This window comes from Ursus arctos, unplaced genomic scaffold (assembly GCF_023065955.2).
Source record: "Ursus arctos isolate Adak ecotype North America unplaced genomic scaffold, UrsArc2.0 scaffold_36, whole genome shotgun sequence".
In the NCBI taxonomy this organism is placed as follows: domain Eukaryota; kingdom Metazoa; phylum Chordata; class Mammalia; order Carnivora; family Ursidae; genus Ursus; species Ursus arctos.
In genome coordinates, this window is record NW_026623050.1 from 20,757,892 (window position 1) to 20,779,649 (window position 21,758).

Genomic DNA, 21,758 nt, shown 5'->3' on the forward strand with positions numbered 1-21,758 from the left:
ATACGAGTGGAGAAAAGAGTGAAAATGAGGAAACAGATGGGAAAGCCAGGGCTTTCGACGGGCTTGGCGGGCCTACAGGATACACAGAGGAGGTAGGGATGATCCAGAGATGAGGTCCTTGTGAAACAAGAGAACTTCCGATTTTACTTTGCACACACGGTGAAGCCAGAGAAGTTGGGGGATAGGGAGAGGCATCCTCAGAGATATGCTGTGGGGATACTAATGTAGTCAGACTGTAGAGACTGACAGGAAAGTAGAGAGCAAGGCCTACTAACTGTCAGAGACCTACTGTCTTTCTTTGACAGCTGTTTGAATCTATCATGCATTACTTTATCTACTCTATTTTCATAATGTATCTTGTATCACCTCTTTGAATAATGCGTTGTCCAAGCTAAAGGTCGCCGTCCATTGTGTTAATACTTAAAAAAATTGAAATCTGTGTATTGCCCCCACCAATTCTAGCACCCTACTTACTTAAGAAATCTTTCCTTGTCCTCACTTTCTGTATAGATATTTTGGTGATTTTTACAGATATCAGCTATGTAACCCATTACCCCTATTTTTCTTGACAAAAAAAAAAAAAATCCCATCTTTTATTCTATAGTCAAGAGATACTTCCTTCCCCACCCCACCTAATCTCTTAGGTGTTCTTTGTACAGTTCTCATGAGTTTGGAAACTGTACCTTTCCTGAGTGGTCAGAAGAATCCCTGATGTTTATTTCCAAGGTCACTAAGGTGGCTTTTGTCTCCATTTTTAAGGGGGAGGGAACACTGACTTGTTGCTATAACAGAGGTATACAGAAAACTTGCTCAGATAATGGTTTTTACAAGAGTTTCTCTACAGTGATATGTTTAATGTCTTTTTTTTTTTTTAAAGGTTTTATTTATTTGAGAGAGAGAAAAGGAGCGAGAGTGGAGACAGGAGCAGAGGGAGAGCAACAAGCCAACTCCCTGCTGAGCAGGGAGCCTGACACAGGGCTCAATCCCAGGACCCTGGGATCATGAACCCAGCCAAAATCCAGTCAGCCACCCAGGTGCCCCTTACGTCTTTTCAACTAGACAATAAGCGTGTGGGTTTGTACTTCATGGGACTCAGAAAGTCTAAGAATGTAGTACATTTTCTATTGATTTAAAGTTCTTTCTGCACTTGCAGTGATATCCAGTGCAGACAGAAGATGTAAATTATAGTTTTTAAAGATAAAGATCCTAGAAAGCATTTGACCAAATGAAAAGCAGGCTACTAGGACAATCAAATAAGAGAAGAAAATATTATTTATTCTTGGCATGCAGATGCTACAAGCAGTCTAAAACTAAAGGAAGAAAAGAGATTTATATTCCAAGACTTCTACAGAAGTTAAATATGACTTCTTTTATAGAAAGTAAATAGTAAGAGAGCACTGTCCCTTTTATTTTGCTTTAGTAATTTATATTACAAAGAGTAATTCAATGTTTTTAAATGAAAAATTTTACTAAGTTCCCATAGTATATCTTTCAAATGTATTTTCTCATTTTAAAAACAAGACAAGTATTGTTGAACACATGTACAGATATACTCCATTATTCTGACTGTGACTTTTTTTTTTTTTTAAGATTTTATTTGTTTATTTGGCAGGGACAGCCAGCAGAGAGGGAACACAAGCAGGGAGAGTGGGAGAGGAAGAAGCAGGCTCCCAGCACAGGAGCCTGATGTGGGGCTCGATCCCAGAACGCTGGGATCACGCCCTGAGCCGAAGGCAGACGCTTAACGACTGAGCCACCCAGGCGCCCCTGACTGTGACTTTTTTGACAGTAAATCCATACATGGCTTCACTAGATTTTACTTGACTCTGTGGTACAGATGATCAAAAGCAGTTTTATTTACAGCTTAAGCTTAAAAATTTTAACCAGAATCAAATAATTCAGCTTAGAAAATCGAGTTATGAACATGGTATTTAGGTTTTAAATTCTAGTCTTTGCTCATGTTATTTTCTCTAAATGTTTGAGTTTTCTGAAATATTCTTTATTAACATATGCAAGACGTAGTTAGGTTTTCCTGAAGTTGGTTTTGCACACATCAAGTTGGATATTGCTTTTGGTGGAACTAATGTTTTTGATCTTTAAAAGGATAGTATGACAAAATTACATACACCTTAAGATATAAAAGGAATAATAAAACAATGATAACAAATTTCCACCTTCTAGTCTGATAAATATTAGGGGGACAAGTCTTTCCCAAGAAGCATGAAAAATACTTTTCTGGATTTTCAGAATTTTTTGTGCTGTGCATATATTACGTTTTTAATCAGAAATAACATTAGGGGCGCCTGGGTGGCACAGTCCTTGGGTGTCTGCCTTCGGCTCAGGGCGTGATCCCGGCGTTCTGGGATCGAGCCCCATATCGGGCTCCTCAGCTATGAGCCTGCTTCTTCCTCTCCCACTCCCCCTGCTTGTGTTCCCTCTCTCGCTGGCTGTCTCTATCTCTGTTAAATAAATAAATAAAATCTTTAAAAAAAAGAAAAAGAAATAACATTAAAGCTTAAAAAAATAAGAAGTAGCTTATTTACAAAGGTTTAAACTTTGAATTTCCAAAGAGGCTACTATAATGTATAATGAGATTTTAAAAATTAATATGTTATTATTTTATATTTACTGACCTTCTTGGGTGAAGAACAAAATCCTTAAACGTATATGGTCTCTCCAATCTTGGGTTTTCTGTCTAGAATAAAACAGTGGGTTTTCAAGATACATCTATAAACACCAAAAACATGTACTTTTAAGGAATATTCTTGAACTGTGATCTAAGCCATAACTGAAGTCAGAGGTGAGAAAAATGTGGCTTTAGCTCATGAAATGGTTATAACTGGTAGCTTGACAGAGCTTTCACCTTCCTGCACCCTAGGACTTGCAGCGGTCACACCGCGTACCAAACAGGCTGCACTGTGCACTGTGCAGCCAACGGAGGGAAGAAGTGGAAACAAAGTAGAGGATGTTGGCGCCCCAAAGGAGTATGGAAGACCTACAACGTCAGCAGGTGGGCGTGCTTAGAGCATAGAGGCCATTCTAGGAAAACAAAAGAGGAAATGGCCTGGAAAGTGAGACTGGATTAAATACATCATCAAAATCTTGTAATCTCTAAGACTATGGGGAGCCAATAAATATCTCAAAAGACTGATACAGTAAAGAAGTATTACTCCTCTTTCATATCAAGTTCAACAGCCCTTTGCTTTCATTATTCTCTACTTCTCTCTTACATTTTGCATGAACTACCCATTCAGTCCTGGAACTCTTTCCTTAAATTCTCATGACATTATTTTACTTGTTTTTCCTGTTTCTCCTTGTCTGTCTTCTCCTCCGATTGACCCACACTAACTGAGGCTCAATGTCTGGCCTTTGATGCTCTCATCTCTCTTACTTGGACAGCCCATCATTCTCAGAGATTCTGTTGTTACCTCGATGCGGTAACTCTCAACCCTCCCAGCCTCTTTCTCTACACAATTGATTTTTCTATTTCTGTCAGCTGCCCACTTTAGGCCTCCTTTTTTACTGTTTTCTATTGAAATTCATTATGGCCAAAAATAAATTCATCCTTTTTCAAAACAAAATGGCTTTTCCTCCTACATTTCCTACTTGAGACACCACCTTGATCTCCCAAATTCAACCTGTATTATCATTACTTTTTTTTTTCTCAACCTCCATGTCAGAAACCTGGCCCAATAGTGTTTTGTTATGGAATGTTCCCTGAATCTTATCTTCCTTCATTGTTGCTATATGCTTGGACCACATTCGGTTTCATGCCCATATTGTCGCAAATGATCTTAGGTTCTTTCTGTGAGACGAAGCTCTCCCCATTCTGCTTATTCAGCAGAATATTGCCAAACTGATTTTCCTCAGACATGCTTTCCTGATGTCAACCAACCTCAGCAGCTCTCTATTTCTTATTGGGGTTCATGTAAAGGAATCTTGGAAATAAAACTCAAATGGAAAATTGAGATGAGTTTTCAGAAAATAATATGCTCAAGAAATAATAACAGTACACATTTTGCAAATCAAATGTTTACATTTACTACATTGTACATCTGTAAGTGTTCATTAGAAAAAAAAAGAATAAACACAAAAATTAAAATCCTAGACATCTATACCAACCGGTAATGGATAAAGAGGAACATCCACTTGACCTAGGAAATCATCTCTTGTCTACCAGAAAAAGAAGAAAATATAAGATTAGTAATGTGCTCAGTGTTTTTATAAAAACTGATGAGCTATTACCATCATTTCCAAAAAAGGTAGAAATCTTTTTTGTTGTTGTTTAATCCTATGCAATATCAATGGAAAATAAAAGGGAATATGGTAGATAATGGCGGAATAGAGTATATTAGACTGATCCTTTTGCAGATAATAATTATATACTCTGAAAAGATATAAAAACTATTTGGAAGCACTATAGAGTTACCACAAGCAAGCAGAAACCAAAGGGGAGTGGATCTCTGAAAGAAGAAACTGTATTGCGTAGGGTTCATATTTCCATGACTTTTCACCTGATAGTACTTCAGAGTACTTCACAGTTCATATGGAGGTATGATTAGAACTCAAGCAGGAATCTGACATCTTACTCATTTGAGGAGTATGAAGACCTAGTCTGAGGTTAACAGCTTAATTAGAAAGTGAGGGGGACAATCTCTGAAGGAAAGAAGACACAGAAGTCCCTCCAAATCTATACATAAACTCTACCCAAATTCTTAGCTGATCACTGAACTGTATATATGAAAGGCAGAAGCTGGAACACTGAGCCTAGATTTCAGCTGATGTTCACCTAAGGGGAGATAGCATTTGGGTATCAGCTACGTTAACAACTTGCTAGAACAAAAGTCAACACTTTTCAGGGAAAGATGGTAATATTTACTGTCTCAATCATGTACCACGCCAGTATACAATAAAAAATTACTAAACATGTGAAGAAACAGAAAAATGTGATCAAGTATCAAGAAAAAAGTCATTAGGGGCGCCTGGTGAGTGTGTGTGTATACCACATACATATAAAACCATATATATACACATATATATATATATGTATGTGGTGTATATATACCACACACACACACACACACCACATCTTTTTTATCTATTCATCCACTGATGGACCCTTATGCTGTTTCCATAGTTTGGCTAAATAACACTGCAATGCAACTGAGGTGCAGATATCTTTTCAAGTTAGTGTTGTCATTTTCTTTGGAAAAATACCCAGCAGTGGAATTGCTGGATCATATGGTAATTTTGTTTTTAATGTTTTGAGGAATCTCCATACTGTTTTCCATATTGGCTGTACCAATTTACATTCCCATTAACAATGCACAAGTGTTCCTTTTTCGACACATCCTCACCAACACTTATTATTTCTTGTCTTTTCGATAATAGCCATTCTGACAGGTGTGTGGTGATATCTGATGTAATTTTCATTTGCATTTCCCAGATGATGAGTAATGTTGAGCATCTTTTCTTGGCTCTGTTGGCCATATGTATGTCTTCTTGGGAAAATGTCTATTCAGATCCTCTGCTCATTTTTTAAATCAGATTGTTTGTTTGTTTGCTATTGAATTGTATGGAAAACCAGGAATACTATTAGCTAATCTACAGACCTTACTCAAATTTCACCAGTTGTCCCATTAATTTTACTCCAGGATCCAATTCAGTATCGCACACTGCACTTAGTTATCATGTCTCCTTAATGTCCTTTAATCTGGAAAATACCCTCAGTCTCTTTGTCTTTCATAATCTTGACTCTTCTGAAGAATAATGGCTAGTTATAGAACATCCATCAATTTGGGTTCATGTGATGTTTCTTCATGGCTGAATTTAGGTTATGCATTTTTTTGCAATATCATAAAAGTAATACTGGCACTTTTCTCAGTTCATCATGTCAGTAGTCAATAAACATCAGAATCTTATACATTATGGACAGTTAAGGACCACTAAATATTTGAGGAAAGCCTATATAACATGAAAAAGAGACCTAACACCCCCCCCAAAAAACCCAAACAAACAGAAAGAAGGGAGTCAGAAGAATCGGAATCAAGTCAGACTGCAGGAGAAATACTTTAGAAAAACTATAATTAACATTCTCAGAGGTAAGAGATGAAACATCTGTCAAACAGAATAGGAAGTTATAAAAAAAAAAGGAAGCACTTAGAGAACAAAAAAATATTCTGTTGGGAATTAAAAATATAACTCAAATAAAAACTTTAATATAGAGTTGGAAAATAGACTTAAAGAAATTTCTCAGAAAGTAGAACTAAAAGACAAAAGAAAAGACTTATTCCCAAAATAAGGAAATTACAGGACAAATTTAAGTTCACATCTAAATAGCAGGCACTCCAGAGAGAAAAAAGAAGAGGGAAGAAATTATCAGAGAAGGATTTTAAGAAACTCCCCTTAAACTCAAGCAAATGCATTCTGAGAGTGAAAGGTCCCACTGAGTGTTAGGCAAAATTCATGAAAAAAGGTGCACAGCAAGGCACATCATTGTGCCATTTCAGAGTACCAGAGATAAAGATATTCTAAGCTTTTAGAGCTGGAGAGACACAAAACAAATCATACACACAACTGAAGGACAAGACAATAACGTCTTCTAAATTGTGGGAGAAAAATACTTCCTACATTGAATTCTATACCCAACCAAAATATCTTCTTTAATAATGAAGGTGGAATAAAGATGTGTTCAGACACTAGTGTTCTTAGTAAGGTAACAGAGGATACATTCCTCCAAAATAAAGGAGTACATCATGCTAAGGGAAGATGCAGGAGATTCAAAATGGGAGACAAGAAAAGAGGATCCCCTAAATGATGGGGAAGGGAACTTTCAGAATATCAACAGTGTAAGATCTACAGAAAAACCGGTGCATACTGGAGCTGGAGGATGGATGGCTATAAGAAAGATGTTTCCAGAAGAACAGGAATAACTGGATCTACCTAATAGGGTTTTGTTAGAATTCAATAAGATAATATACACACAGCGCTTGCACAATACCCAGCATGCAATAAGCATTCAATAAATGTTAGCTGTTTTACTTGAAATGCTGGATTCTGTAATGAAGCCCCTGCTCCTTTTCCAATAAAACAGTCTATAGACATTTCAAACAGGTTCATACAATAAAACGAACATGGCTGGAGACTGAAGCCTAGCCGATTAGTTTAGTTTAGGGCCATATTCCTATTTTAGAACTTGAGTTGATAATTTTTGAAATGGACAAGTTAGCTTTTAGTTATACCTTCAAGGCTGTTCTATGGTATGGTTCTTTATTACTGTTTTTATTGCAACTAGAGGTTATACTCTGTAAATCTGATCTTTAAGAAGCTAAAAGACAGACAGTAAAATACAACAAAATATAAAAAATCCTAATCAGGATGACTGAGGAACAAAATATTTTGGTTAATTGAATGATCTAATTAACTTAGTTTGGGCTTCCACTTCTTTGGGGGGGGGAGTGTCCTACTGAATAGCCTTGCCCTTAGTAAACTGAACAGAGTAAACATCTATCTGTTTGATAATTCATGATCTTTCAGTGCTTCAAAAACATGGTTGTGGTCAATCACCACTGGAGTTAACACAGTTGAACAGGATTTCTCAACCTGGGCACTATTGACAATATAAGCCAGATAATTTTTTTTGTCGTGGGGGCTGTCCTGAGCTTTGAAGGATGTTAGCAGCATTCTTGGACTCTACCCACTAGATGTCAGTAGCACCCCTCCTCCAGTTGTGACAACTAAAAATGTCTCCTGCCATTGCCAAATGTCCCCTGGGTGGCTAAACTGTCCCTGGATGAGAGCCATTGATAAAGAAGGTATAAAACAGAATGCCTCCAACAGTGAGTAAAAGACCTTCCCTCTTAAAATAACACCTTCATTGAGCTATAAATCATATAATATACAATTCACCCACTTAACATGTACAATCAATTTTAGAACATTTTTGTCACTCCAAAAAGAAAATCCATAACTATTAGCAGTCACTCCCTGTTTCCTCCCTCTCTCCTTAGCCCTAAGCAACCATCAATCTACTTTCTGTCTCCAAGGATTTGCCTATTCTGGACATTTCATATAAACGGAGTCATATAATATGTGGTCCTTTATGACTGGCATCTTTCACTTACAATAATGTTTTCAAGGTTCAAGTATCAATACTTTATTCCTTTTTAAATTCTGAATATTATATTGTATGGATATATCCTATTATTTGTCTATTTATCAGTTGATTGACATTTGGGTTGTTCCCTTTTTTTTTTTTGGCTATAATAAAAAAGGCTGCTATGAACATTCAAGTACAAGTTTTTGTGCTGACATATGTTTTCATTTCTCTTGGATATACACCTAGGAGTAAAATTGCTGGGTCATATGGTAACTCCGTTTAACCTTTTTAGGAACTGCCATACTTTCCAAAATGACGGTACCATTTTATATTTCCATGAGGGTTCCAATTTCTCCATATCCTCAACAACACTTATTATTACTTAGCTTTTTGATATAGCTCTCTTAGCCAGTACGAGACAGTATCTAATTGTGGTTCTTTTTCCATTTCCCTGACGGCCAATGACGTTGAACATTTTTTCATGTACTTTTGTGCTCCTTATTTCTCAAAATCTCTTAACTTAGACATCTTCCCTACAGATTCAGTTTCCATTGCTGAAGCAGTGCCTGTCACTGTGGGACAGATAGGAAACATCTCATTCCATATATTGCTCCAGGTTCCTTGTTCACTGATTGCATTTTGTGAACAAAAGCCTAGAACAAAAATCCCACTTAATGAAAATTTCCTTGTCTCAAGTAATTCTGGGATGTAAAAACACATTTTAAGATTTTGCAATGCATCTTCCTTCTTTAAAACAAGTGATCTGAAATGAGTTTCTTAACTTCCACTTAAAATGAAATTGTCCCAAAGAACTATATTCCTAATACTAGAAGAATGAACAAATTTTCCAAACTAAAAGTCAATATACATGGTCTGAGAAGATGGAGAATATGAAACTGGGAATTATCCTGGAAAGTCTGGGACATATGGTTGATATAAATATAGGACAATTAGAGGTTCTTTTTCCATTTACAAAGAAAAAGCAATAGTTTTAAATTCATTCCTATGAAAGCAAGTCAGTCTGTGATGTTCATTAATGTTTCTCTAGCCAACCAATTGTTCCAAATTCTGAATATCAAGCATTTCTTTGCAAGAGTTATTACCTATATTTGAACTGCATGCAGCTTACTTCATAAAGCAAATCTGCACTTGATAAAATATAAGTAATTTTAAAACACCTGAAATCTGAGTAAGAATTTAGAACAGCAGGTGATTTTAAACAGGACCATCCTGTAGTGGGCACAGTTCCATCAGTAAATAATACATTTTCTAATATTTTAAAGGTATGAATTTCAGTTTCTTTAAACAATGTTTAGAATTTTTAAAAAATCCAAATTGCTCTTTTTGCAAAACTTCAATTAGAACTATAGATGGCTCTAAGTTTAGAAGAACAAACTATTATTAACTTTGATAAGTTTGCATTTCTGCTTTAAGAGAACCCAATGGTACAAAATATAAGCAATTTAAAAACAAAGTGTCATAGCTTTGAAGAATACTGAATACTTGCCTTTAAAAATTTCTATTAAATTGGAGTTAGAAATAATTTCCCTGGGCAAATCTTCTGTATAAGGCAAAATAATAAAGGGAGACTCACTTCTGTACAATCGAAACCAAACAACATAGTCAAAGTTTTTTTTGTTGTAATATCCAACTTTTACTTTCAATTGTTTTTTAATCAGTGAAAATGAATTTTATACATGACTAAAATTAATTTTATACATGAATAACTTTATATGTTAAACATAGCATAATCTCAGTTTGCAGACTAAGCCATCAGCACTTTTTTTTTTAATCAAGATGATCTTTTAAAGTAATTTTACAACAAAGGTAATGCATACACAGGGTACAAAATTAAAAGGAAAAAGGTTCCCAGCCTCCATCTACCTAATTCCACCCTCTGTCCTTCCAAGAGGCAATAGCTGCTATTTTTGTGTGTTTGGTATGTTTGGGTCTGAAACTATTCAGTTTTCTTTGACACACTGTTATGCATCTTACTTTTTTTCTCTTCAACAATCTCTCTAGGACTTTGTCCGATATCAGACCATATAGAGAGGCTTTACCTGTGGCTAGACGGTATGCCATTGTATAGAACACCAAAACTGATTTCACTAGAAGTTCCTATTGACAGGTATTCCAGTTGTTTCTCATCTTTTTCCTGTTATAAGCAATGCCTCAATGAATAAACGTCTATTTTTTTATATTGCATATATACCTAAGATAATCTTAATTTTGTGCAATAATAAAGTCGATTAACCTGAACTAATCCGAAGTGGAAACAGATCTCAGCTGACTGGATGTTGCAGAAGGGAATCGGGTCCAGAGGAAGCCCAAACCACATATAAATTTCCAAAGACCAAAGAATCAAGATCAAAGGTGTGCATCTGAAACAGTGTCTTACTCAGTGCCAGTAACTACAGTCCACACGGCTATACTCACATCGTCGGTGTGTGAATGTCATGATTCTTCTGTGTAGATCACTCAAACTCTAAAAAAATGAATTGGAGCAGGCAGGAAGAAAGAAACTATAAACCCATAGCTATAAAAATGTTCAAACTATGGCTCAGTTGGTTAAGCATCCAACTCCAGGTCTCAGCTCAGGCCTTGATCTCAGGATTGTGAGTTCAAGCCCCACACTGGGCTCCACACCCAGCGTGGAGCCCACTTTATAAATAAATAAATAAATAAATAAATAAATAAATAAATAAATTCAAACTGTTCTTAATCATTTTTAAATTAACTCAAGAGATCAAGAGATATTCCAGAGATCATAAAAGATGAGAGTAAAAAGCTCTGAAACAGAGACAATAGAAGTGAAATTACCTAAAACGTCTTTCTAGTAGGTAAGCTTAAAGTTTTATTTATGTTAAGATGATAAATATTTGCTCGAACACAGGAAAAGTTGACATCTTGACACAGAGGGTATTAGCTCATGTGACTATCTGAGGAAAGTAAGTAAAACTTTTATGAATGGACCCATTTATAGCATTTAAAAAAATGAGGGACCAATATTTTCTGCTTCCAAAACTTCATAAAAAACTCTTATTTTTAACAAACATCCTTCCTCTCACAATCTATACTACATGAATTCACACATCTTAGAGGTTATAAATTTAAAGAAAACATAAAAAACGACTCTAACTTTAGCTTACCTATTTTCTAACACATGCAGATCTTATTAACTAAAACTACATTTGCATAGCCTCTGCCTTCCTCCTTCCATACTAACTCACGCTATAGTATGACCTGCTTATTTTAAACGTTTTTCTGGAAGTTCAAGATTTATTGATTCAATCTTTTTAGTATGTTGAGGGGAAAACGGTGTTAGCTAAACAAACAGTATCATCTGATCGAGGCTATAAAATCATAGTGCTATGGAAACTGGATGTCTTTGCTTAAAGCAAACATTCAATGTCCCACGTTTGAGATCTGCTCAGCCAGCCAGCCAGCCTGTCTGGTAGATTTAACTATAAGACACACGCTGTACTTGTCCTTTGACAATAGCTTCATGCTGCTTGAAAATTTGGGTACATGTGTTCTACAGCCTTTAGCAACTCCCATATTTTTAAAGGGATTTTTACCTAATAGATGGGGGTAGGAAGTCAGGAGAGGCCACTGTCTAAATCAGTTTCAGTTTGAACTATCTTCTGAATTTCAGTTTCTTTAGAGGTCTCCACTTGATAATTACCACAGGCTTGTGAAAACTGACGATTTAGCTGGATACATTCCTCTATCTTTACATGCTTTAAAGTTTAGCTTCTAATCTACTGTGAGGATTTTCAAATACAAACCATTTTTTAAAAATATGCTACTGAAGAGAAGGACTTTAAAGCCGACAAGAACAGGAATCAGACTGTGTTAAGCAATTTCTATTGTAGGCCCCTAAACCAAAGGACTATAGAAGATAAGAAGAAAGTTTTGAATTTATTACAACTTTCTTCCCCTTCACAAAAGGTGAAGGGCTCATCAATTTTCTCCATTGTTTCACATTTATATTTCCAAGCAAAGGAAAATTACAAGAGGACTAAACGTATAAAGTTATAATTTTACCAGGAAATACCTACGATTAGATAACTGATAAAAGGGACAAGGCTCTTCCTTCCAGAGAGAAAAATATTCATTCTTGATTGAAAATAAACAGACACACAGATTCACCCTTCTGAGCTCCAGTAAATTATGTTACTACTTTTTTCTTTCTAGGAATGTCTGCCAAGCTATTAGGGGATTTAAAAAAAATAAATAAATAAAGTTTTGAAGAGACTGAAGCTCCTAATCTCTGGAGAATTCTATCTGTAGTCTAAATGAGAAATTAGTAGATAGCTCCCACTGTTGAGAAAGATCTAGGGACTTTAATTCTAAGACCCAAAGAGCTGTGTAAAATCTCAGATACTAATTTAAAAACAAGTAAGTGTGAGAAGATGAACTAAAATCATCACTTTAAAATGGATAAAGGGCAAAGTAATCTAGAGGCTTCTGCTTCCAGCCTTAATCGAGAGTTTCAAAGGATTCGGGTTGAGTTAGTCCACTCAAGTGGTTTTCCAAACTTCTGGGGCAGGGTCTGAGAATTTGTAGTTCTTACAAGTCCTCAAGTGATACTCATGCAGGTGATCCAGTAGTCCTATCGAGAGAACCACAGCTCCATTCAAGTCAATTTCTAGAGAGACCCAGGAAGAGCAAACAATGATAACAGCTAAAGAAAAATGAGCAGGGCATCTAAATGTACCTATTTTTATCCAGCCTACTTCCAAATGGATTTGGCAATTTGGAGATAACACACAATGTGAAGGAAGACGCTTCAAGATAACAGAACAGAATTCCTCTAAAAGAAGCAAAAGGAGTCAGGTTCTTGTATTTCTTTTAGCTTAAATTGCAAAAATAAAAACCTGTTTTCTAATTCTAACAATCTTCTTTTCAAAACTTTTGAAGACTTGCTGTTAAATAAACATCACTTCCCCAGTGTGTTCTGAAGAATCACAGATCTGCTGGGTACTAAACGAGGCCAAAGGTGGTCACATAATTGGGAAACATTTGGTTAAACAAAACTCAAAAGTTCATTTCCTGTAGGACTTTAGGGACTTCACTAGTGTGCATTGTGACATTCTAAGAAATATAGCATGTGGCATTATATAAACTTATTTCTCAATGGAATGGGTTAATATGGGTATCTTACAGACTGGTGAGGAACACATTTCAAAAACCCTGGTCCAGAGGAAGAACTATAAATTGCTTAGCATGGGATACTAGGCCTTTCCTAGCATTTCCAATCTACCTTGCAGGCTCATCTTTTAATATAAGACCCCCAACGGAGTACCATGCTTTTGCTGAACAAATCCTAAATTTCCCCCTCTCAAACTCACTCATGCTTCCTAGAAAGTTGTTCTCTCTCTGCCTGTGTAAATCCTAATCTTGAGGTCCAGCTCCAAGCCATTCTAATGGAACTTTTCTTGATGAGACTAAGTTGCTAATTTCCTCCTCTGTAATTCTACTAACTTGTATCTTTTAACATCTGTATAAGAGTTCTCTTGTATTCCAAATAATTATTAAATTGTTTTTTTTTTTTTTAAATTGACACGGTCTGACTTACTAGAATATATCGTCCTTATGTCAATTAATAAAAACTAGCTACTCAGACCACAGGAAGTACTCTCTGATGTGGAGAGAACTTACTTAATAGTTCTAGCATTGTGAAACCAAATCAGCAACGTGACGGGAAATGCTACAACACCCAAAGAAGATGGTATCAGATTTTCCTTTTTAGGCAATAGACTAAGTCCCACTTGTCCATTTCAGGGGGGTTAGTATGTTGAACGTTGTTGGAGCAAAAATCAAAAGGGTTAAATGATCCGCTCAATTCCCTGCAGTCTGACTGCCTTCTTCAACCTGGACTTGAATTAGTTTTCTGCCACCAGTGTGATAACCTGGTAATGTTTGGGCTGCAGATTGTTATACTGATTCCCTGTTCATGTTTCTCACTGCTCTGACTATGGCTATGTTCCTGGCTCATTTACTGGCTTTTCATTCTCAGAAAAAGGTTTTCACCCAGTTTTCTTTGAGTTGTAAGGGGCCGTCTTCCTTATGAAAGAGTAGTATGACTTTTTCCCTACACTGTCTCTAGCCTTCCTATCTGCTCCTGACCTTCTCTGCCTTTTAGTGACCATGAACCACTCTCCCACCCTTGGCCTATGGAATCCACCACCTGCAATCTGCACACAGTTGGTAAATTAATCTATTATTCAAGTCCCATGAGATTACAACCCTGATTTCCTATTAATACTATGCCCAAATTTAAAAAATACACCCATGAGGTGAAATCCACACTTGGTCAATTGCTCCAGATTTTAGTTTAGTCATCTTTAAAGGTAACTGAATCTGAAATCTAAAAACCACTGGACTTCATACTACATGTTTCTTCACTGTATTCAACAGCAACTAGCAGTCGTGGGTCTGGAGAACACCCATGACAAGTCAGGATTCATTCAAGTTTTCTTACTACTTGAATGAGGTGATTCTCCTGCAAACTCTCCAGGCAAGAAGCCTTGAGGCTACCATCATTTCAACTCTCTGATCCTTAACTTAAAACCATTTTACATATTCTCTTTGTCTTCCTCGCTTAGACTGACCCATCAAAAGTAGGGATGATGTCTTCTATTCTTTTGTATTTCACAACAAAAAAATATTTTAAAATATTTTTGCTGGAGTTTCAGTAGTATTTTCCCTAATCGACAAAGAGTATTAAGCAGAAACAAGGGACAGTGACTGGCAAATACTATCAAAGATTTATTGTCAGTAAAATGAATGTATTAAGAGAGAATCTGAAGGGACTGGCCCAAGAATATCTCTAAACGACAAAGAAAATACTTTATTATCAAATGATTCCCAGTGTTTCTTCTCCTCCTCCTCCTCCTTTTTCTTCTTCATTTTTTGTAAACTTTGGCAGAAGACTACTTATGTACTGGTAGAAAGAAATGTTTTCTTTAACAACTTGAACCTTTTGAAATTTTAAGTTTTTAGAAAAAATTTCAGAAATAGAAACTGATTATTCTTATGATTTGATTACCTGATCATTTGATCAAATGTAAATTTAGCTGATCTATAAACAGTTTTTAAAGTTTCCCCCAGGGTTGAAAACTCATATAATTTTTATTGAAGAATATAATGTATCAATGAAAACAGGGGGGCAGTTGGGAAAGGATGTGAGTTACTGTTTAAGAAAATAAGAACTCATGGGGCGCCTAGGTGGCTCAGTCGTTAAGCGTCTGCCTTCGGCTCAGGGTGTGATCCCGGCGTTCTGGGATCGAGCCCCAGATCAGGCTCATCCGCTGGGAGCCTGCTTTTTCCTCTCCCACTCCCCCTGCTTGTGTTCCCTCTCTTGCTGGCTGTCTCTCTCTGTCAAATAAATAAATAAAATCTTTAAAAAAAAAAAAAAAGAATTCTTTCTAAAAAAAAAATAAGAAAATAAGAACTCAATGGATTCCTTTAAACCAAATTTTCCTTGTTTAAACAGCAGGTACCAGTGAAGAAAAATAAGGTCACTAAGATGTGACTCCATTCCTTCAGCCATCACAGCTACCAAGCACTGCAGCTTCCGGTGCCTTCCTCAATAGATTAGAGCACTGTCAAAGCTACAGGGGCATCAATGCCTTCAGGCTCAGGATGCAATGTTCTAGAGAAACCCTGTCCAATAGAACTTTTTGCAATAACAGAAATATTTTCTATCTGTGCTGTTCAATGCAGTAGCCACTAGTTACTTATGGCCACTGACCACTTGAAATGTGTCTAGTACAGATGAGGTTCAGGATTTTAAAATTTGATTTCATTTAAAGGAATTTAAATCTCCATAGCCACACATGGTTACTGGCCACTGTATTGGACTGCGAGGTTCTAGCAAATTTTTTAGTAAAACAACACTCTCTGGTTTTAAACTTTTACTTTCATTGTTGGCCCAGAGATTCAGACATATCCCCAGAGCTGACTAACTACCCCTCACCATACAGTATTTGGAATCATGACTACAGTTTTTAAAAAAATCAGTTTGGCTTATCATAACTAAAGAAATGTTAAGTTAAACTTTGTTAAGTATTCCTTTGGGAAATAAGTCACCCTAAGAAAAGGAAGGAGCCCAGTGGGACACAGCCGTACCCCAAAGTGATGATGCCTGTAAATACAAATCTAGCAATAGCACTGCTCAACTGGACTGCATTTGTTCAAGAGTGCATGGTAGCCATCTCTTTGGAATCCCAGAAATAGTGAAGAGTACTTTACAGCTGCCTGGGATCTTTTGTGGACAGAAGAGAAGGGCTAACTCAGTGAAACTTGGGTTATAACTGTCATTTTGTCTTCACTAGCACCTGCAGTCTGGTGAATCTTGGGAAAACTTAGGTTACATGTATTGAGTATGCAGATTTGATGGCTTCTATCAGTACAATATATTTCGGCAGTTTTACCACCTGTCTGATAAAATTTTTAAATGATAATTCAGGATAATATCCAAAATAATTTTAGCAGGTTAAAAAAAATCCCAAGAGCTAAATACATAATTTCTTTCAATAAAGGGAAGGATAACTATAAGAAGGATATTCTTAAAACCCCACCAGGTGCACAAAATTATTTATATGAATTATATAAAATTGAATTTTTATGAATATCCCAAAGATAGTAACTATACAAATATGAAATTATAATAGCTGAGTTACTTTGCTCTTATCCTATTGATAACTGCCAACCAAACATTTTAATATAAAGAGAAATGGGCACAATGGGATGTCTCCTTTTGTAAATGTAATCTTTTGCTAAAAACATTAAAAAATAGAGAGATAATAGAAGATTTAATGTTTTTAAATATTATAAACTCAATGAAAATGAATTTAAATGAAAATAGTGCTATTATTGAAAACTGTGATATCTTAAAACAACTATTAATAGACTCTCTGAATAGGCCTATATCTATAAAAGAAATTGAATCAATAATCAATAATGCTCCAAAACAGAAAGCACCAGGCCCAGATGGGCTCACTGGTGAATTCTACCAAGCGTTTAGGGAAGAAATTTACCAATTCTCTATAAACTCTTTCAGAAGACAAAAGCAGAGGGGATATATCCTAATTCATTCATGAAGCTAGAATTACCCTAAAACCAAAACTAGACAAAGATAATACAAGAAAGAAACAACAGACCATTACCTCTCATGAGCTCTGATACAAAATCTTCAACAAAATATTAGCAAATTGAATACAACAATGTATAAAAAGAGTTATACACCATAACCAAATAGGATTTAGACCAGGTATGCAAAATTATTTCAACACTGAAAATCAATTATTATGATCCACCATATCAATAGGCTGAAGAAGAAAAAATCACATGATTATATCAATACGTACAGAAAAAAACATTTTACAAAACCCAACAGCAATCCATGATAAAAATGTTCAGTAAATTAGGAATAGAGGGGAACTTCCTCAATCTGATAAGGAATATTTTCAAAAAACCTGCATTTGACATCATACTGACTGGTGAAAAACTAGAAGCTTTCCCACTAAGATCAGGAACGAGGCAAAGATGCCCCCTTCTCACCACTCCATTCAACATTGTAGCAAAAGTCCTAGTTGATATAATAAGAAAAGAAAATTAGGGGCGCCTGGGTGGCGCAGTCGTTAAGCGTCTGCCTTTTGCTCAGGGCGTGACCCTGGCGTTATGGAATCGAGCCCCACATCAGGCTCCTCTGCTATGAGCCTGCTTCTTCCTCTCGCACTCCCCCTCCCTGTGTTCCCTCTCTCATTAGCTGTCTCTATCTCTGTCAAATAAATAAATAAAATCTTAAAAAAAAAAAAAGAAAATTAAAAATATACAGATTGAGGAAGAAGAAATAAAACTGCAAATGATATTATTGTCTTTGTAGAAAATCCAAAAGATTTGACAAAAAAACTCCTGTGGCTAATGAGCAATTTTCACAAGGTCACAAGACACAAGATTAATATTGAAAAGTCAATTCCTTTCCCATATACTAGCAATTAACAAGTAGAACTTGAAATTAAAACCACAGTATCATTTACATTAGCATCCCCCAAACAGAAATAGTTAAATATAAACTTAACAAAATACAAGTACAAGATCTATAAGAAAAACTACAAGACTGATGCATGACTTTGAAGAAAAACTAAACAGATGAAGAGATATTCCATGTTCACGGATAGGAGACTCAATATTGTGAAGACGTTGGTTCTTTCCAACTTGATTTATGGATTTAATGCAATCTCAATCAAAATCCCAGCAAGTTATTTTGTGAATTTCAAAAATTGATTCTAAAAATTATATGGAGAGCAAAAGAACAGTCAACAAAATAGTGAAGAACAAGAACAAAACTGAAGGAATGACACCACCTCACTATTAAACTATGATAATCCTGACAGTGTGGTAATGATGAAAGAATAGGCTGAGTTCAATGGAACAGGATAGAGAGCCCAGAAATAGACCTACATAAATAGTCAACTGATCTTTTTTGTTGTTAATTTATTTAAATTCAATTTAATTAACATATAGTGTATTATTAGTTTCAGAGGTAGAATTTAGTGATTCATCAGGTGCATATAACACCCCATGCTCATTACATCCAGTGCCTGCCTTAATGCCCATCACCCAGTTACCCCATCTCCTAATAGTCAACTGATATTAAACAAAGGAACAAAGACAATACAACGGAGAAAAGACAGTCTCTTCAACAAATGATGCTGGGATGACTGAATATTCACATGAAAAAAAAAAGTATCTAGACACAGACCTTACATCCTTCATTAAAATTAACTCAAAATGGGTCAAAGACCTAAATATAAAATGTAAAACTATAAAACTCCAATAATACTGGAGAAAATCTAGATGATCTTGGATTTGGCAACGACTTTTCAAACACAATACCAAAGACATGCTCCATGAAAGGAATAATTGATAAGCTGGATTTCATTAAAATTAAAAACTTCCACTTTGCCAAAGACACTGTCAAGAGAATGAAAACACAAGTCACAGACTGGGAGATAATATTTGTAAAAGACAGATCTGGTGAAGGACTATTATTCAAAATATACAAAGAAGGCTTATAAATCAACAATAAGAAAACAAATAACCCGACTAAAAAATGGGCCAAAGACCTTAACAGACACCTCACCAAAGAAGATGGACAGATGGCATATAAGCATATGACGGGGAAGATGTGCCACGTCATATGTCGTGAAATGCAAATTTAAAAAAAATAACAACATATGATTACACACATTAGAATGGTCAAAATGTAGAACACTGACAACACCAAATGCTGGTAAAGAGGCGGAACAACAGGAACTCTTATTCCCTGACTGTGGGATTGCAAAATAATACAGCCATTTCAGAACGTAGTTGAGCAGTTTCTTTAAAAACTAAACTTACTCTTACCATAAGATTCAGCAATTGAATTACTTGGTATCTACCCAAAAGAGTTGAGAACTTAAGTTTACGTAAAAACCTACACACAGACATTTGCAGCAGCTTTGTTCACAACCGCTAAAACTTGGAAGCAACCAAGATGTCCTTCAGTAGGCGAGTGGGTAAATAAACTAAGGTACATTCAGACCGTGGAATATTTTTCAGTACTTAAAGAAAAAGAAAAAAAAAAAAGCTTTCAAGCCATGAAAAGATGTGGAAGGAACTTAAATGAATATTAATAAGTGGAAGACATCAGTTTGAAGAGACAACATACTGTATGATTTCAATTATGTGACATTTTGGAAATGGCAAAACTATCAAGGCAGTAGAGGGATCACTGGTTGCCAGGGATTAGAGGATATAGAGATGAAGAGGCAAAGCATGAAGTATTTTTAGGTAGTGAAACTACTCTGTAGGATACTATAGTGGTGGATAGATACAGGCCATTATAATTTGTCCAAACCCATAGCATGTACACCACCAAGGGTGAACACGAAATTAAACTATGGACTCTGGATGATAACGTTGTGCCGATGCAGATTCAGTAATTGTAACAAATGTACCACTCTGGTGGAGGCTATTGGTAGTGGGGGAGGCTACATGTTTCAGAGTAGGGAGAATACAGCAAATCCTGGGCCTTCTGCTCACTACTGCTGTGAACCTAAAACTGCTCTAAAGAATAAAGTGCCTTCAATGAAAACAACACCAATTAAGAGATTGGGAATTCTTTAGTTTATAAGCTGAAAAGAAAGAATCTATCATCTTATGGCTAGAAACTGACTCTATCAATGACATAAAGTCAATAAGATAATGTCCGAACCACTATTTTCAATGAGGGATAAAAAAAAGTAATAGGGTCACCTTCTTTAGACCTGCCAGTTGACGCATAAAGAGTGGCTCTGTGGCCCACAGATAGGACTTTTTAGCTGCTAATTATCTCCTTCTGTTAATTTGCTGTATAATTCTTATTTATTTCCGTATTTCTTTTGTACATCTAGTATTGACAAAGTTTTCCCCCCAAGAATATGCATATCAAAATTGAGTATCAGAAAAAGGAGCTGTGCTTTAATTTATAATAGGGCTTTGAAAAAATGTATTTCTTTGAAAATATATCTTGATCTTTGAGAGAGTCTTACGAAGAAGTGCTTCCCCAGATTTCTAGTCTGTATTTTGTGCTATAGTTGACCCTTGAATAACAGGGCTTTGAACTCCACAGGTCAACTTAAATGTGGATTCTTTTTTTCTTTTATAAATACAGTACAATACTGTAAATGTATTTTCTCTTCTTTATGATTTTCTCAATAACATTTCTTTTCTCTAACTTACTTTATTATAAGAATAGAGTATATAATATATATATAACATTTAAAATATGTGTTAATTGGCTGTCAATCAGCAAGGCTTCCAGTCAACAGTAGACTTAAAGTAGTTAAATTTTGGGGGAATCAAAAGTCATATGCAGATTTTCAACTGCATGGTAACCGGGGAGATCGGCACCCTTAGCCCCTACATTGTTCAAGGGTGAACTGTGTTTTTTACTTTTTAAATTATTTTTTTAAAGATTTTAATAATTTATTTGAGAGAGAACGAGCAGGAGGGAGGCGCGGAGTGAGAGGGAGAAAGAGTCTTGAGCGCACTCTGCGCTCAGCATAGAGAGCCCAACACAGGGCTTAATCCCAGGACCCAGAGATCACGACCTGAGCTGAAACCAAGAGTCAGCCGCTTAACTGGCTGTACCACTCAGACGCCCCCAACAGTGGTTTTTAATGTGTTCTTTTCACGTATTTCCTATCACATAACTGTTAACATGGATTCTTCAATTTATAGAAGATTCACTTAGTACACACATAAAACAACAATTACTATCTCACACACTGTGGTACTTTACAGTTTACAACTTCATGTACTCTTGCGACAGATTATAAGGTAGCTAATAGCTCCTTTTTACCTGAACACCAACTATCTGCCAAACAGACATGAAATTTTCAGTCCTCAAGACAAGTCTGCCAAGTTTCATAAATTTCATACTTTATAAACATGAAATTAAGACTCAGAGGAGTATAAGAGGAATTAATATAGCTAATTCATCATTGTGTACATTTTCATCTATCCATGGATGAGGAATGGGGTATCCTAGATGTTTAAACCCTAAATGCAGATTTGTGGTGATTTAAAATTGAGGTAAGGTGCAGTTTAGGTGATAAATTCCAGG

General features: G+C 35.9%; 1 protein-coding gene across 6 annotated transcripts in view; it reads right to left on the minus strand.

Moving 5' to 3' along the window:
* The window catches only part of NEDD4 (NEDD4 E3 ubiquitin protein ligase), a 116,823-nt gene that overhangs the window by 35,999 nt on the left and 59,066 nt on the right, over positions 1 to 21,758 (minus strand). For all 6 annotated transcript variants that reach the window (XM_026518541.3, XM_057306142.1, XM_048219528.2 and 3 more), the window contains 2 exons: positions 4,123 to 4,173; positions 2,634 to 2,695 (listed from right to left, as the gene is read on the minus strand). In XM_026518541.3, the coding sequence (XP_026374326.1) occupies positions 2,634 to 2,695; positions 4,123 to 4,173 (113 nt within the window). The remainder of the gene's footprint in view (positions 1 to 2,633; positions 2,696 to 4,122; positions 4,174 to 21,758) is intronic.